This window comes from Myotis brandtii, unplaced genomic scaffold (assembly GCF_000412655.1).
Source record: "Myotis brandtii unplaced genomic scaffold, ASM41265v1 scaffold532, whole genome shotgun sequence".
Taxonomy (NCBI): Eukaryota; Metazoa; Chordata; class Mammalia; order Chiroptera; family Vespertilionidae; genus Myotis; species Myotis brandtii.
Window position 1 is genome coordinate 1,089,248 of NW_005369955.1, and position 16,395 is coordinate 1,105,642.

Below are 16,395 nucleotides of genomic sequence, written 5' to 3' on the forward strand. Positions count from 1 at the left end.
GTTGTGGTTTGATTCTCCATCAGGGCACATGCCCGGGTTGCAGGCTCCATCCCCAGTGTGGGGCGTGCAAGAGGCAGCCGATCAGTGATTCTCTCTCATCATTGATGTTTCTCTCTTTCTCTCCCTTCTCTGAAATCAATAAAAATATATATATTTTAAAAAGTATTACCAAAGGGAAATGGAACAGCTCTAAAAAAAACCCAAAAAAACAGCAGGTCCCACCTGGGACCTTGAAGAGAATTTCAGGAGGAACCTGGCCGGGGCGGGTGGGGAGGGGCAGAGGGACGCTGTGGCTCTCAGGAGACATGGCCACGATGGGCCAGAGTGTAAACTGATATTAATGGGACTTTTAAAAATGTTTAAAAGCATGAATCTGAATAAAGCGACGTGCTGCCGGGCAATGTCAGGGCCCACCTGCCACCGGGTCGCTGCTCGTTCTCTCACTGGCTCCCCTAGCACTGCCCACGGCTCTGCCGTTTGTCCCGGAGACTAATGTCATCCCAGGGACAGGAGGTGCTGGGACAGGCCACCTGCCCCTTCCCGCTGGGTTTGGCTGAGGTCACTCAGAATTGTTGGGGCCACGTGTGTTCTGGATTCAGTTCCTCCCCCTCTCCCCAAATGTATTTTTATTGATTTCAGAGAAGAAGAGAGAGGGCATTTGCCCTGACGGGGAATCGAAACGTGACCTCCTGGTTCATAGGTCGATGCTCAGCCACTGAGCCACGCTGGCCGAGTTCAGTTTCTTTTGGGAATCTGAACAGGTAGTGATTTGCAAACTCTGTGTGTAGATACAACACTCACTGCGGAGTGTGAGGCACACGCCTGGTCGACCTTGTTACTGTCGATGCTCCAGAAGTGTGTCTCCGTCATAAGAAATGGACAACTAAGGGCTGTACTCGCCGTGTCAGGACAGCTGGACCCCGCCCATCGAGCCGAGATGAGCCCCTGCCTTCAGCGGTGGCGGCCTGTGAAATTGTGCACGAGAAGGCCTGACTGTCTCAGCTTCCTCCTGCAGGAAGCGGCAAACGCAGTCCTTCCCTTTTTTCTCTTTCTTCCTCCTTTTCTCTCTTCCCATCAAAGTCCGGAGTGACCGGGCATGAGAGTGCCACACTCCCAGCCGCTGGCTGGCATGGGGTGGCGTGCTGGCCAGGCACCGTGCTGGGCAGGGCCTGTGCCAGTCGCATTGAGTGTGTCTGTGACCAGGGCAGCTCCTCGTTACCCACCCTCCTGATGACAGTGATGAGCTCACAGAGCTTGGTGGCTCTTACGTCGGCAGTTGGTCAGGGTTGAAGCCAGGACGCAAACCCCCCTCCATTAACCTCTGTGCTTGAGGCCGAGGTCCTAGCTCGCTCACCCTTGCCCCACCTACCCCTGGAAAGTGACCCCGAAAGACAGGTTCCTGAAAGTTACTGGTGAATCGGTGAATGAGCTGATTGGTGATCGGGGACCTGAGCTGAAATGTGGGTGAGGGTCACATCTGGGGTGTGGTCAGGATGGGGCCACAATGGGGTCTGACGGGATCACAGGTGACGTTGGGTCTGTGGTCATGTGGAGGTCCCACGCCTGGAAAGTGACCCCGAAAGACAGGTTCCTGGAAGTTATTGGTGAATCGGTGAATGAGTTGATTGGTGATCGGGGACCTGAGCTGAAATGTGGGTGCAGGGTCACATCTGGGGTGTGGTCAGGATGGGACCACGATGGGGTCTGACAGGATCACAGGTGACGTTGGGTCTGTGGTCATGTGGAGGGTTATGTGTTACAGTCGCATTTGGAGCCATGCAGACTGGGCGTGGTCAGCCTTGAGGGGCCTGAGGACCCTGGTGGCCGTGGTCCGTGTCCGTAGCCTGGGCAGGACGAGGGGCTGTGCAGGAGCTGTGGGCGTGCGGGGCCCAGGTGCTGGGTCCAGCTGGGGTCCCACTGGGGCAGTGAGGAGAGCATACTTCCTGGGGAACCCTGGGCCCCTCCTTTCCGGAACTGACCTCTTCATCTTGTTTTTCTCTTTCTAGGGGGACCGAGGTGCCCCTGGGATCCCCGGCTCTCCAGGCACCCGCGGCGACCCGGGCATCGGGGTTGCCGGCCCTCCTGTGAGTTCCCATCCATCCAGCATCCTGGGCTGGACAGATGGCAGGAATGCAGACCCATGTGCATGTGTGTGCATGTGTGTGCGCACATGCACGGGTCTGTGTGTGCACCCCCTAGTAGGGGAGGGGCACCCCCACAGCCTCAGCCCTGTGTTCCCCAGCCCGACCCCAGCAGGAAGGGGGTGCAGCACAAGGATGCCGGGTGCTGGTTCCTGCCCCGAACGAGAGCTACAGACCGGGGAGGGGTTCGGTGTCAGGAGCCTCGTGGGAGACAGGACAGGAGGGTGCCGGTTCAGGAAGGTTCCCCGTGCGATGCTAGTGGGCGGGGGTGAGGGGGTGACCATGGGGCTGAGGGAGGCAGTTACCTGCTCCTTCGAGGCCCACGAAGCCCTGGCTTAGAAACAACCCTCAGCACGTTGAGGGAACCTCTCCTGCCTGCTCTGCTGACTTGCGTTGTTTGCTTCCAGGGCCCTTCCGGACCCCCTGGAGACAAAGGCCCCCCGGTACAGTATGGCTTGGATGAAGGGCGGGTTCCCTGGGAGCCGTCCTCTGTAATGAAGCGGGTTTACATCGGAGGGGCCGGGACCTAACGTAAAGCAAACCCCTGCCGTTCGAGTGCAGACCCCCCGCACGTGAGCGTGCACCTGCGGGTGGAGGGCGGGAAAGGCGGGGTCACCTGTCTGTCCTCGCGCCCACCTTGCCGTCGGGCGGACTGAGCCTGGCTGCGCTTTGCGGCATCTCTGCATCGCAGAGGGACGGCCGTGGGGTCCCGGATTCGTCAAAGCCCCAGGAGCACTGGCTTTGAATCCTGGCTTCATCAGCCCCAACCACACGGCCACGCGCAAACGAGGGATCTCTCTTAGCCTGTCGGGCGCGCTCCGCCCCTCAGCCCACCGTGGAGACCCCGTAGACGAGACGCACGGAAAGCCACAGGGGCCTCTCCTCTTTCTCCCCAGGGACCTCGAGGCTCGCCCGGATTCCCCGGCCCCCAGGGCCCCGCTGGCCAGGATGTGAGTAGAGCACTGGTCGGGGCTGGGTCCAGGTTAGCCTAGATCCCAGGGCACCTGCCCTCCACACCTCCAGGGGCTCTGAGGAGTGTCGCCTGCTGGTGATCGTGGCCCATCCTCTGTGGGCCCAGTTACTCCTTTTGCTTTTGTGTTACACCTTCAGGACCCGTGAGCTCCTGGGCGTCCCCTGCCTCGCCTCCTCCTTTCTGGTCAATTCTCTCTCATGTCCAGGCGGTCCATCCTGTTCAAATTAGGTCCCACTTCTCCACTGTCTTTCTCCCTTCAGGGTGTCCTCCATATCTGTCCGGCACTCGGGGTGCAGCCCTCCCACTGTTACCTGCACAGCTGGGCTTTTGCTCGGACAGACCTAGGCTCCGAGGAGACGGAGCGTGTGTCAGGCCCCTGCAGGTCCCCAGGCCTGGAGGTGTGCCGGTTCATATGCATGATGACCGCGGGTTCCTCCGGGCAGAGCTGTCCACACCGTGGCGGTCACAGTGCTCACTTAGCCGCACATCTTCCCACCTCTCGGTTCAGTCCACTCTCAGCAGGACCAGGAAATCCCACCCCTTCCCACCCCGGGTTCCACCTCAGAGAAGGAGTGACCTCCTGGTCCCGATACATTCACGTTACCCGGGCACCTGGCCTGGCATCTCACAGCCAGGAGAGCAGACGGGCCTCCTCCTCTGCCAAGTGGGCTCCCACCTGAGCGTGGGAAAGGAGGCAGACGCTTAAGATAGGTGTGTGTGTGTGTGTATGTCTGTGTGTGTGTCTGTGTGTGTGTGTGTGTGTGTGTGTGTGCTTTTGCTTTTGTGTTACACCTTCAGGACCCGTGAGCTCCTGGGCGTCCCCTGCCTCGCCTCCTCCTTTCTGGTCAATTCTCTCTCATGTCCAGGCGGTCCATCCTGTTCAAATTAGGTCCCACTTCTCCACTGTCTTTCTCCCTTCAGGGTGTCCTCCATATCTGTCCGGCACTCGGGGTGCAGCCCTCCCACTGTTAACCTGCACAGTGGGCTTTTGCTCGGACAGACCTAGGCTCCGAGGAGACGGAGCGTGTGTCAGGCCCCTGCAGGTCCCCAGGCCTGGAGGTGTGCCGGTTCATAGCGGTCACTGGACTCTCGCTCGTTGACCGAGTGGATGGGTGATGACCCCGGGTTCCTCCGGACAGAGCTGTCCACCCCCTGGCAGTCGGTCACAGTGCTCGCTTAGCCACACATCTTCCCATCTTGGTTCAGTCCACTCTCAGCAGGACCAGAAAATCCCACCCCTTCCTGCCCCGGTTCCACCTCAGAGAAGGAATGACCTTCTGGTCCCGACACATTCACGTTACCCGGGCACCTGGCCTGGCATCTCACAGCCAGGAGAGCAGACGGGCCTCCTCCTCTGCCAAGTGGGCTCCCACCTGAGCGTGGGAAAGGAGGCAGACGCTTAAGATAGGTGTGTGTGTGTGTGTATGTCTGTGTGTGTGTCTGTGTGTGTGTGTCTGTGTGTGACTCCCACCTGAGCGTGGGAAAGGAGGCAGACACTTAAGATAGGCGTGTGTGTGTGTGTGCCTGTGCACACGTGTGCACACACTCTGTGCGCCAGTTGTTTGCAGTCTGTGTCTTGGGCGGGAGTTGGAGGAGGGGTAGCGCTCTGTCCTCAGCACCTCCCGCACCCGACCATTTCCTGGGAACAGGAACTTCGGCCGGCGTCTGGCGGCACAGTTGGGTGGTCCTGTTTCCCATGGAGTTCCACTCGGCAGGCAGAGGTCGGGCGGTGTGGGCCGCGCGGAGAGGCTGCGTGCTCAGTGCGGGTCACGTGTCTTCTCTCTCCTTCTAGGGCGCACCAGGCAATCCCGGCGAGAGGGGGCCTCCGGGCAAACCGGTACGTCATCTCCCTGTTCTGGGTGGATCCTGACGACCCGTCAGGGCTCCGGCGGGAATAATGGGCCGCTCAGACGGCTCAGGGACCTTTGCGGGGGCCTTTTCCTAAAGCTGTGGGCAGGGGGGCTACGTGAGGAGTGAGATGCCCAGACAAACCACAGTGCGGCCGATGCCACCGTTAGCCTGTTTCGGGCCCACGAGAGCGAGAGTGGCAGTGGTGGGAGCTGTTGTCCTGGATCCACAGCCAAGGCCGGAGGGGTGGTGGGCAGGGCGGGTGCAGGAGGCCAGGTGTGAGCTCCTGGAGTCCTTCCCTGGGCACGGGGCAGAGAGCCCTGCCGCCAGGACCCACGGCAGGTGGGGCGGCAGTGAGTGCTCGGGCGGCAGGACGTGTGGCCACTGCAGGGTGCCCGCTACCCTTCTTGGGGGTGACGGAGGCTGGGGTGCAGGTGAGGCTGAGCTGTTCCTCAGCGTCCAGCCCTCCGCAGGCCCGGGCCCCCCCTGAGTCACACGGTGAGCGTGGCCCCTCCGCAGGCCCGGGCCCCCACCTGAGTCACACGGTGAGCGTGGCCCCTCCGTGTGGCCCGTGAGCAGGTGAACAAGGACACAGCCGGTGGGCTTGCCAGGCTCTCGGGAGCTGGCAGGGCCCAGCCTCCCTTTGGCACATGCAGGGTTTGGAGGAGCCAGGCCTGTGGAGTTTGTCTCCCCTGCACTGTCACCACCCCTGGTGGGCAGGGTGGGACCTGGGCGCCTCCCCAGTGCTGCACCCACAGTCCCTGTGCTGAGGCACCCGCTATGGGCTGGGTCCTCTCGAAGCAGAGCCACTTGGGCAGGTGACGGGTGAGGAAGGGCACTCAGGTGGGCTCCCCTGGCATCCGGCGCCGGCCCGGTGCCCAAGCAGGTGTGGGTGGGCACAGTGCCGTGGAGCTGTCCCACCTGAGTGGAGGGGCCGTTCTACTCCACCTGGTCAGCACTGGCCTGGGACTCCTGCCACTTCAGCCCGTGGTCCCGGCAGCAGGCGGATGGGCACAGCGGAGGTGAGGAGGGTCGAGTAGGGCACAGGCTCAGGGCCGCCCCGGGTGCTCCCTGTCCCACCACGTGAACGGCCCTCCGAGGTGGGCGGGGCAGGCTTACCCTCCTGCATGGCCTTTGGAAGGTCACCGCCCCTCACCTGGCGCCTTTGCATCTTGAAAGCTGCCTTGTGAGGTTTGCAGAAACGGGTCAGAGCAAAGTCACTAAATGACCGCGAGGCCACTCTGTACCTGGAGGGCACATTCACTCTCCTCTCCCTTTGTAACTGTTTCGAGCGTGCGTCTCACGCTGCTCTCTAATCAAACGAAGGACCGCATGCCAGCCTGCCAGGAGCACAGCACGGCGGCACAGATAGGTCCCGACCCCGTGATGTGAGCCCTGTATCTTCTTAGCTCCCCAGGCGACTAGGAGGCTTCCGCATAGCACCCCCGCCCCCCTTTTAAGTTAAAGTCTCAGGAAGTGAATATGGCCAAGGCCGGCCTCCTCCACGGGGTCCCTGCCAGTCACAGGGCAGGTCTCGGCTTTGTGGTCAGCAGCCTCGACCTCGGGGAGCTGTCCCTGCAGGGCAGAGCGTTTCTTCAGCACCCCAAACCCGAGTTGGTCCAACCCCACTGTCGCTTGGGTTGACCGAGACTTGAACGTGTTCCCAGACGTTGCCAAGGTTATGCTTCCTGTGCAGACGCCTATGGTGCCAGCCTCGCCGGCCTGTGAGCCCGGGGAAGCGGCAGGAACCCCTGGGGGCCGGACACAGGAGCCGCCAGGGGGATTGTCTCGGCTTCAGCCTCCCAGGGTGCTGGGCTGGGCCTGCGATCATAAACCCAGACTCAAGTGTGATGGGAAGATGGGCCACCACAGTCAGTGTGGCTGCAGGGCCCTCCTTCCCCAGGGGATGGGTCACCGTCCTCTCAGAGGGCCGCTCGCCCCCATTCTCTTGTTGCAAACTTACCGGTTGGCCAAGGGCATGCCTCTCTCCAGTTCTCCCCGGAGGCTCTTCTCCCTCTGGCGTCTGCATTTTCATTTTCCTTCTTTTTCTTTTCTTTTCCCCCTTTTTGTGGTGCCGAAACCCAGGATCGAGCCCTCGCCTCTCTCCAGTTCTCCCTGGAGGCCCTTCTCCCTCTGGCATCTGCATTTTCATTTTCCTTCTTTTCTTTCTTTTCCCCCCTTTTTGTGGTGCCGAAACCCAGGATCGAGCCCTGTGTTTCTTGCTCCTAAAGGGAGCCCAGCCTGCACCCATCTTGGGCTCCGGGTCGGCCATGACCATAACACAGCACCTCCTCCCACACGGGGTTTGCAGGTGAACTCAGGGCCCGGCCACCCCCACCTTCCTCAGGGCTTTGTTCCTGCTCCCGGCTTCTGAACCCCCGTTCGGGGTCAGAGATTTCCAACTTGTAACAGATGAGGCTTCACTGCTGCCTGGCCTGGGAGAGCCGAGGAAATGGCTTTACGTCCACGCCAGGTTGTGGATGACCGATAGCAGCAGCTTCTCCTCTGGGAAATGCATGCAGCCCACCCCTTCGCCCTCCCCGTACCCACACAGCCTACAGGGGTTCATGGGAGTGGGGAGGAGGGGCCACACCAGGTTGTGGATGACCCATAGCAGCAGCTTCTGCTCCTCTGGGAATGCATGCAGCCCACCCCTTCGCCCTCCCCCTACCCACACGGCCTACAGGGGTTCATGGGAGTGGGGAGGAGGGGCCACAGGAGCAGAGCAGAAGCAGCAGGAGGGGACTGGGGACCAGAACGGACGATGCCTGTCAGACGGGGCAAGGACTGGCCGCCCACAGTCCCTGCCTCAGGAGAGTCCTCGTGGCTCCCAGGCTGGTGTGCGTCAGTGCACGGCCAGGTGTGTGAGGGGTTACATTGTAAGGCCATGCACGTGCGTGTGTGTCTCTGTGTGTATGTGTGCGTGTGTGTATGTGTGTGTGCATGCGTGTACGCACACCTGCCTGTATTCATTCATTTCTACCTCGGCAGGGCCCCTCCTCGCCACTCTCTCCCGAGGACGTCCAGCTCCTGGTTAAGGTAAAAGCGTAAAGCCACCTGCTTGCGTTTTGCAAATGCGGATGGGGGACCGGGCTCTCGGTAATGTGACAATGTGGGTGTTTTCTGTCCGAACAACTGGGTTAGAGCGTTAATGACAGCAGCGTTTGTTATGAGCTCACTGTGCCTGGCCATGTGCTAAACCCACCGTCCAACAGGCAGCCACAGGCCACGGGTCCGTTTAAATTCAGGTTAATGAACATGAAATACCAGGATGAACTCAGGCCCTGGGTGGCAGGAGCCACATTCCAGGTTCGTAATAGCCACAGTGGCTGCTGGCTGTCCTATTGGCCGATGCGGACACAGGGCGTTCCCGTCATCCCAGGAGTTCCGGGCAGGGCTCAGGAGTGCCTGATGTGCATCTGATTCCATTCTCAGTGAGCCCGGAGGCTGACCCTTAACCCCACTGACCCCAGAGGCTGCCCTTTAACCCTACCAGGACTGCCTCCTGTTCTGGAAGGAGTCAGACAGGTTGGGCGTGGGTTCCCACTGGTGCTGGGCCACAGCTCCGCCCAGGTCTGCAGGGTGGACGCTGTAGCTCCTGCCTCACGTCACTGCTGCACCTCGGGCTGTGGAGGGAGCCTGTGGGCCGGCCCGGTGGCCGGGGGCAGGACCGTCCCTGCCGAGAAGACGGCTCCCCACCGAGCATTTCCCTCTGCCGGAGGATGCATAGCGTGATCTCATTCGGATGTTGGACACGCGCCTGGATGGGAAGTCCGTGCCAGAGCCCCTGTGGGTGGGCTTTATGGCGGGTGCAGCCGAACTTGAAGAGCTCGGGAAGCCACAGATGGGTTAGGCACGGGTTCCCTGGGCCGAGAGGAGCTCAGATTCCCACCACGGCAGCACTCGCTGCCCCTGAGACACGGAGCGGAGCTCAGGCCCAGGGCACCTTGATGAAACTCCGACCTGGAGCAAGGAGTCCCGCCGGGCATGCCAGGTCGGGCTGTGGCCACCGCAGAGGCCCTGAGGGTGTGGCCCCCTTCCTGCTCCTTCCCTTGGAAACCCCTCCCGCCATCCGGGTGGAGGCTCAGCTTCCTGCCCTGCTTCTCTGTGGCCCAGGGGACAGCGGCTGTTCCCCAGGCCCAGCATCTGCACTGACGCTGCGCTCTGGTGCCGCCGCCGCCGGCTGGTGCACTTTTTTTTTTTTAAATCCTCACCCGAGGATATTTTTCCATCGATATTTAGAGAGAGTGGGGGAGAGGGGGGGACACAAAGAGACAGAGAAATATTAATGTGACAGAAACACATTGGTTGCCTCCCGCACACACCCCGACCGGGGCTGGGGATCGAGCCTGCGACCAGGGTGTGTGCCCTTGACCGGAATCGAATCCGGAACCCTTCAGTCTCAGCGCCGACGCTCTATCCACTGAGCCACACTGGCCAGGGCTGTTTGTGCACTTTGGACATCAGTGCCCTGGGCTCTGCTCCCAGCAGCCTGCTGGCCAGAGTGGGGAGGAGCGAGGCGAAGGTTTCGACAGATCCGTGCTGACCTCTGGTTCAGATGGAGACAGAGCAGCGTCATTGAGGGTGACTCACCCGCTGCCTTCCCAGATGTGCAGCCTGTCGGAGAGGCGGGGCCGGGCTCCTTTGCTCTACAAGTAACTGTTATGTGTTCTCTCCCAGGACGTGTGCAAGGACTGCCCCCCGGGCCCCCCGGGCCTGCCTGGCCTGCCGGGCTTTAAGGGGGACAAAGGGCTCCCGGGAAAGCCAGGGCGAGACGGCACAGACGGGAAAGAGGTGAGGAGGGAGGGGACGGTGCTTCCACTGTAGTGTCCTGTGTCCTCGTGGAGGTCGCAGGCTGCCTCCCCGGTTCCCATGGGCCTGCCCAGTCCAGGGCATGACCTGGGAGGCGGGGTCGTTGGGCCGTAGGAGGGCCTGGCTGCCGCACCGCTGACCACATTAGTGTGGGTCCACCTGTGAGTCCACAGCCACGCCCTCTGCTCCGGCCGCTGGGGTGGGGAAACCCCAGGGGGAGGCCCTCGAATAGGAGTCGCAGGGTGAGGGGTCGCTGCTGACTGGGTGCGGGCTCCCACACTCGTTCTTTTCTTTTAAGAGATGGAATATTTTTAAAATATTTTTTTATTGATTTCAGAGAGGGAGGGAGAGATAGAAACTTCCATGATGAGAGAGAATCACTGATCAGCTGCCTCCTGCACGCCCCCTACTGGGGACCGAGGCCGCAACCTGGGCATGTGCCCTGACCACGGAGAGTTGAGCGTGACCTCCTGGTTCATAGGTCGGGCTCTACCACTGAGCCACCAGGGCCAGGCAGGACACTCATTCCTGTTCCCTTTGTTCCCTGCTGCAGGGAGAGGCTGGGCCCAGAGGCCTTCCAGGACCCCCGGGAGCTGCTGGCGCGCAGGTCAGTGAGCCTCCATCCCCGCCGTCTCACTGCTTAGTCTGCGGGAGGAGGCGCGATGTCTGCGTGAAGGAAGGACGGTTTACCAGCAGAAACCCCACGTTCAAGGCCTCACCCCGGCACTGACGCTCCCGGTGACCTTGGGCCTGGCAGGGTCACTCCCCTTCGTCCAGTCTCAGGTTGTTTGCGTACAAACACGCGAGGGGTTTACAGTATGCGATGAGCTGCGGGACTGGGATGTGTAGTCTCACTGGTTCAGGCACGGCCTTTGGAGCTGTGTGGCTTTAGGCAGAATCCTTGACCTCTCTGGGCCTCACCTTCCCTCTCGCTAATGATAATAAGAGCAGCCTCCGCGGTGTGTTAGCGTGGGAGGACGTAGGCCCGGGGAGAACATGACTCAGGAACATCACGGCTAGGCAGGTGCTTGGAGAAGGCGGATGAGTGTGAATGAGTGTTAGCGACACAGGAGTGAGGCTCGCCCTGCGGCTCACAGAGCAGTGGGTGCTCTGGCTGCCAGGAGTGTCTGCCTGTGGCCTTTGCCCTCCCGCGGGGACGGCATTTAGCTCTGAGAAGAGACCGCGTGAGCACTGGCACGGGGGTAGGGGGAGGCACCTCCCACCCACATCCCCGGCCCCCAACCCTGGGGCCTTCCTGGGCCCTCCCTGACCCCCCTCCCCTGTGGCCCCTGCAGCTGCAGGCTGTGGCCACCACCGCTTCCAACATTTTATGGCCCTCCCTGACCCCCCTCCCCTGTAGCCCCTGCAGCTGCAGGCTGTGGCCACCACCCCTTCCAACATTTTATAAAAGTGCCGCGCGGCAGTGGTCCCTGGGCCTGCCTGGGACACAGCGTGGCTCGTCTGCCGGGAGAGGCAACATCAGGTGCCAGTAGGCGAAGGCGCTGGGCAGACCTTCCGGGCGGAATCCCCTCTGACCTGGGACGGTTCTCACCTCCCGCCCTGCTTCCTCTCTCCCCACCGGTCGCTGCCTCCGTCCTGGAGCATTCTCACCAGGCGGCCCTTTATTATATTTATTTATTTATTTATAATATATTTTATTGATTTCAGAGAGGGAGAGGGAGAGACAGAAACATCAGTGATGAGAGAGAATGATGGATCGGCTGCCTCCTGCTCGCCTCCCACTGGGGGTTGAGCCCACAGCCCGGGCCTGTGCCCTGACCGGGAATCGACCCCTGACCTCCTGGTTCGTAGGCCGATGCTCAACCCCTGAGCCACGCTGGTCTGGCCCAAGCGTCCCTTTCAACAGTTCCCTCCACGTCAGGAGCTGGCAGGAGGGTCAGAGATGGGCCATCCCTCCAGGCCTGAGGCTGTGTGGGGAGAAGAGACGGATGAGTTGGTGACTCACAGGGAAGGCAGGTGGCTGGTGGGCAGCGAGAGCGGTGGGCGCAGCCCCGGCCTGGGAGGCCAGCTGCTCCCAGCCCGGCTCCGCCTCCTCTGCGCTGACGGACACTCGCTGACTGGGGGTAGGATCTGGGCAGTTCACTGACCTCTCTGAGCCTCAGGGCGTCCCCTGGCCGAGCTCACAGGGAGGATGAGGCAGGCGGTGTTCCCGTTCCCAGAGCGCCAGCGATGTGCAGGCTCGGAGGAAGCGAGGGACACGTGGGAGGAACTCTGAGCGCCCGAAGTCGTCGCTGCTGAGTGACGGCAACTGTCTCGCGTGGCTTCAGATTTCCTGTCTGTTCTCTGGCAGTAGCCCCACCTCGTGGAGTTATCTCATTGGCTAGATTAGCAAACAGATGTATTAAATACACATATGTACTAGTATATATATATAGTATCAGCTCAGGATATTAACAATCAAGTGCATGAAATGGGGTCTCATTGGGGGAGCCCAGCAGAGTGCCCAGCAAAGAGGGGTGGGGCTCGGCGAATGTCAGCCTCTCTCCTGGGAGGAAGTGAGTCAGGTCGGGGTGCTTTGCTGGCTTTGAGCCCCACCTGCGTGCAGAGGAGACGAGGCCGGCCGTGGAGATCCCGGAGCCGGGACATTGTCATTGTTAGGAGACGGGGATGGAGACCACGCCAAGCCCAGCCCGAGGGCTGGAGTCTGAAAGGAGCCATTTCTTTGAAAGCAGTTGTCCTACATGTCAGAGGCCCGTGTGCCGGCCCACGGCGCGTCTATTCACTGAGATAACAGCGGGGCCTGCAGACGGGTGCTGGCTTTGTGGGCCTGAAAGCAGTAGAAATAACCGCACGCCGAGATGTTGGAACAAGTGCCCCCCCCCCAACCTGTTTCCTGCTCGACACACGGCACGGGCTCCTGTCGCATTCGCTCCCCCACACCCCACGGCCCCGGAGGCGGGGCGCCGAGCTCAGTAGTCAGCATCGCCAGGAACTGCGGACACGGCGCATCCTTCCGGGGAGAGGGCTGGACATGAAGTTCCAGCGGGAGAACTCTGGGTTCTGGATGGGAAGGGCCCTCTAGCCCAGTGGTTCCCGGCATGGTGCATGCCCCACAGGGGGGCAGTGTGATGTTTAAGGGGGGCAATTCGAGAATGAGTTATTAACGGAATTTTTTGCATTTCTTATGGGTCTAGGGCAGTGATGGCGAACCTTTTGAGCTCGGGTGTCCCTTTGTTCCCTGACACGCGTGTCATAGGTTCGCCATCACTGGTCTAGGGGCCTCATATACAGCATATAAACATATTGTGACATATTTATGCATCTCAGGTCTCTATTATATGTTCTGAAACTTTCTATTTCTTCATGTCACTTCATATTATTTTTTTAAACAATTTCTTAGTGATTTTTTCCTCAGTACTTCAGCTGTCCTTTTGTTCTTTCCTTTTTCTCTTTCACGGATGCCATGTTCTTTGGAAGCTTGTTTAGACCAAGTTCCTGGCCTTTTCGGCTTCCTCCACGTGACTAGGAGTCACTTTTTGAATAATAAGAATTCTATGTCACAGGGGGGAGGGTATCAGGATATTAGAGATGCTTAGGGGGGCACGGCCAACAAAAGGCTGGGGACCACGGGGCTGGGTGGGCCTCCCCGTCCTTCGTTTACTGATGAACAAACTGGGAGCCAGGCCCGGCTCAAGGATGCGGAGACTCGAGACGACAGGCCTGGAACCGGAGCCAACGTCGACTCGCTGCCAAAGATGAACTCTGGCTGCGTAAGGCCTTCTCTCAGGCACTGAGACGTTCTCTGTAACCACATCTCCCCGAAGCACATCTGTTCTCCAGTGACCGCGGGGCCAGCGGAGGGGCCAGCGGAGGGGCCGCTCGGAGACCAGGCGTGAGCGCTGCCTCGGGGCTGGGCTGTGAGGGCGTGGGGGCAGGTCGGGTGTCGCAGTGTTTTCCTGACCAGTGATGCTGACGACGATGGTGCGACAGCAGGGACGAGAGGGCGATGGTTAGTGCTCACCCGGAGCCAACAATGCCAGCCTCTGGCCTGAGGGTGCCTCGGCCTCGAGGTCCCTGAGCCGCACAGGGTGGTGACGGGGACGCTGCGATTCTCCTTTAGAACAGGACACGGGGAGTGGAAGGACTTGCCCCGGGACTCACATGAGCACATGGCCAAGGCGTGATTCACACCCAACATGATGCAGAATAACTATGGTCACCAGTGTGTACTGAGCTCCTCCAGTGCCAGGGCTCAGTGCTAAGCATCTCCCACGTCTGCCCTGGTTTTATGTCCCTACCCTGTCAGGGGTAGGCGGTCGTTATTGTCTGTTTGGTTGATAACAAGGCCAACGTAGGGTCGAGGTGACCGCTCAGGGTCCTGCAGGGAGTCGGGGAGGGGCCAGGAGTGTAGGCACCGGACGGTTTCCTCTCCACCCAGCCCCTGCCCAGTGCCACCCGCCCGTCACCTGCTCAGCTGCCCACTGCTCACCCCACACCTGCCCGGCAGTGCCCAGACACCACTGGTCCTGCTCCCCTCCCCTCCCCCCACCCCCCCCCACACACCACCCCACACCCACCCCCCCCCCCACCCCGCCACACACACCCCCTACACACACACACACACACACACACACACTGTAGCCAGAGGAGCCCTTCTGAAACCCGGGCGGCCACACCTCCTCCTCGTGGTTGCCAAAGCCCCCAACTCAGTCCGTATCCAAGGATCGGCCACGAGGCTCTCGGGAAGGGGGCTCTGCCTGTCTCCCCCACCATTTCCCTGCCCCCCCAGCACCCACAGCCCCGTCAGCTATCCCATCGCGGTCCTCCAGCCAGACTTCATTTCTGTCGCTGACACCGCTGGGTCTGCAGCAGGAACTTTCTCTGCGCCTGGTGAGGGCGGGGGGATGAGATGAGCCGGTGGATGTACCATGCGGACTGCCTTTCGCAGTGTGGCTCTAGCGAGATGCGCACTGACTTGTGTTCTCTGTTCCCCGAAGGGAAGTACAGGAGAGCGCGGAGCGGACGGCGAGGCCGGGCCGAAGGGCGACCAGGTAAGCGAGGCCGCCTCTCCCGGCACCTCCCACCGCTTCCTGAGCGCAGTGGGGCTTCTCAGCATCACAGTCCTGCTTCCCCCCTGGATCCCTCCAGCTCCTGGTCACGCTCCCCACCCCCAGTTCTCAGAGGAGCCGGCTTTTCATTGGTTTTTTGTTAATCCTCTCCTGACAACGTTTTTTCCCATTGATTTTTAAAAAATATATATTTTTATTGATTTCAGAGAGGGAGGGAGAGGGAAAGAGAGAAACATCACTGATGAGAGAGACTCATTGATCGGCTGCCTCCTGCACACCCCCCACTGGGGATCGAGCCCAAAACCCGGGCATGTGCCCCGGCCTGGAATGGAACTGTGACCTCCTGGCTCCTAGGTCGGTGCTCAACCCCTGAGCCCCGCCGGCCGGGCCCATTGAGTTTTCGATGAGCCGTCGAAGGCGTTGCAATCCATGGTGAACGTTGCAGCTGGTGTTTCAGGTGGCAGGAGGGGAGGTGCAGGGCAAGAAGTCATTTATTTATGGTGGTTGCTTGGCTTTATAACATGGTTGTGTGAAATGTTTTTAATTTGTTTTTTATTGTTGATGGTATTACAGATACCTCCCACTCCCCCCCCCCCCCCACACACTTTACACTTGTTTAGTTCTTACTGTAATTCGCATGGACTCCTCTCCGAGTGGAGACATGGATCTTTTTCCTAGAAGAACTGTATGATTGTCGTAATGTGGGCACAGTATCCCTGTAACCCGCTGCAGCTTGTATTGTGTCTGTGCGTTTGCTGGTTTTCAGCTGTTGCTCTGGGCACTGCACTCGCGCACACAGACGAGAGCACGTCAGGACGGACCCTTGCGCGTCAGGCAGCCACGTGTTCTCAGCTGTCGTGGCCGCTCTCGTTCCCATCTGTCCCCTCACTCACTTCCATGCCTTTTTTTCTCTCTTTCCCAGGGCCGCCCCGGAGTTCCAGGTCTCATGGGGCCCCCGGGGAACCCTGGGCCACCGGTAAGTACCCGTCTTCGGTCCCCTCCTCTGTCAACCCTGTCCCCCGAACACACCCCATTCTCACTGCAGATGCTGTCTCCCCACCGTCTTTGTGTCCCAGAGATGAGCCCAGCCGTGGGGAAGGCAGAGGCTGCTGGGAAATGCTTCAGTTCAGGCCACTGGGCAGGGCCCGGGGAGTGAGATCCGCGCGTTGCTTCGTGCTCAGAGCTCTGTTCCTGACCGCGGTCAGGCGGCCAGGCGCACACACTCACCTCCCGCTTGGTTGTCCCTAGGGAGCCGCTGGAGTCACGGGAGCTGCCGGACCGCCAGGCACCCAGGGGCCACCGGTACGTTCCTCCATCTGGGGCTGGGTCTGGCTTTCCCAGAAGCCCAAGTGCTCGCCCACCTGCCCTGGTCCCCCCTGTCCCCCGAGGCTCTGTCTCTCCTAGTCCACCGCCGGGGGACTGTCCCCCGGAGCCCCAGTCACCTGGCCTCTAAGGTAAAGCTCAGGTGAGATGACCTGGGACCTGAGACCAGAATGCGGTTGCAGCCAACACAGCCCACGTGGAGCCCATCTCCGGGCCCCTCTCTGTGTGGCTCTGTGTGAGCAGGCGCAGGCAGAGGAGGGCTTGGCGC

The 16,395-nt window shown here is 60.6% G+C and overlaps 1 protein-coding gene across 1 annotated transcript in view; it reads left to right on the plus strand.

The window, feature by feature from the left end:
* Positions 1–16,395, plus strand: part of COL22A1 (collagen, type XXII, alpha 1) — a 127,911-nt gene that overhangs the window by 88,260 nt on the left and 23,256 nt on the right. Inside the window, exons 41-50 of the mRNA XM_014549017.1 lie at positions 2,007–2,084; positions 2,549–2,584; positions 3,038–3,091; positions 4,907–4,951; positions 7,954–8,001; positions 9,643–9,756; positions 10,328–10,381; positions 14,733–14,786; positions 15,727–15,780; positions 16,053–16,106. Of these exons, the coding sequence (XP_014404503.1) occupies positions 2,007–2,084; positions 2,549–2,584; positions 3,038–3,091; positions 4,907–4,951; positions 7,954–8,001; positions 9,643–9,756; positions 10,328–10,381; positions 14,733–14,786; positions 15,727–15,780; positions 16,053–16,106 (591 nt within the window). The remainder of the gene's footprint in view (positions 1–2,006; positions 2,085–2,548; positions 2,585–3,037; positions 3,092–4,906; positions 4,952–7,953; positions 8,002–9,642; positions 9,757–10,327; positions 10,382–14,732; positions 14,787–15,726; positions 15,781–16,052; positions 16,107–16,395) is intronic.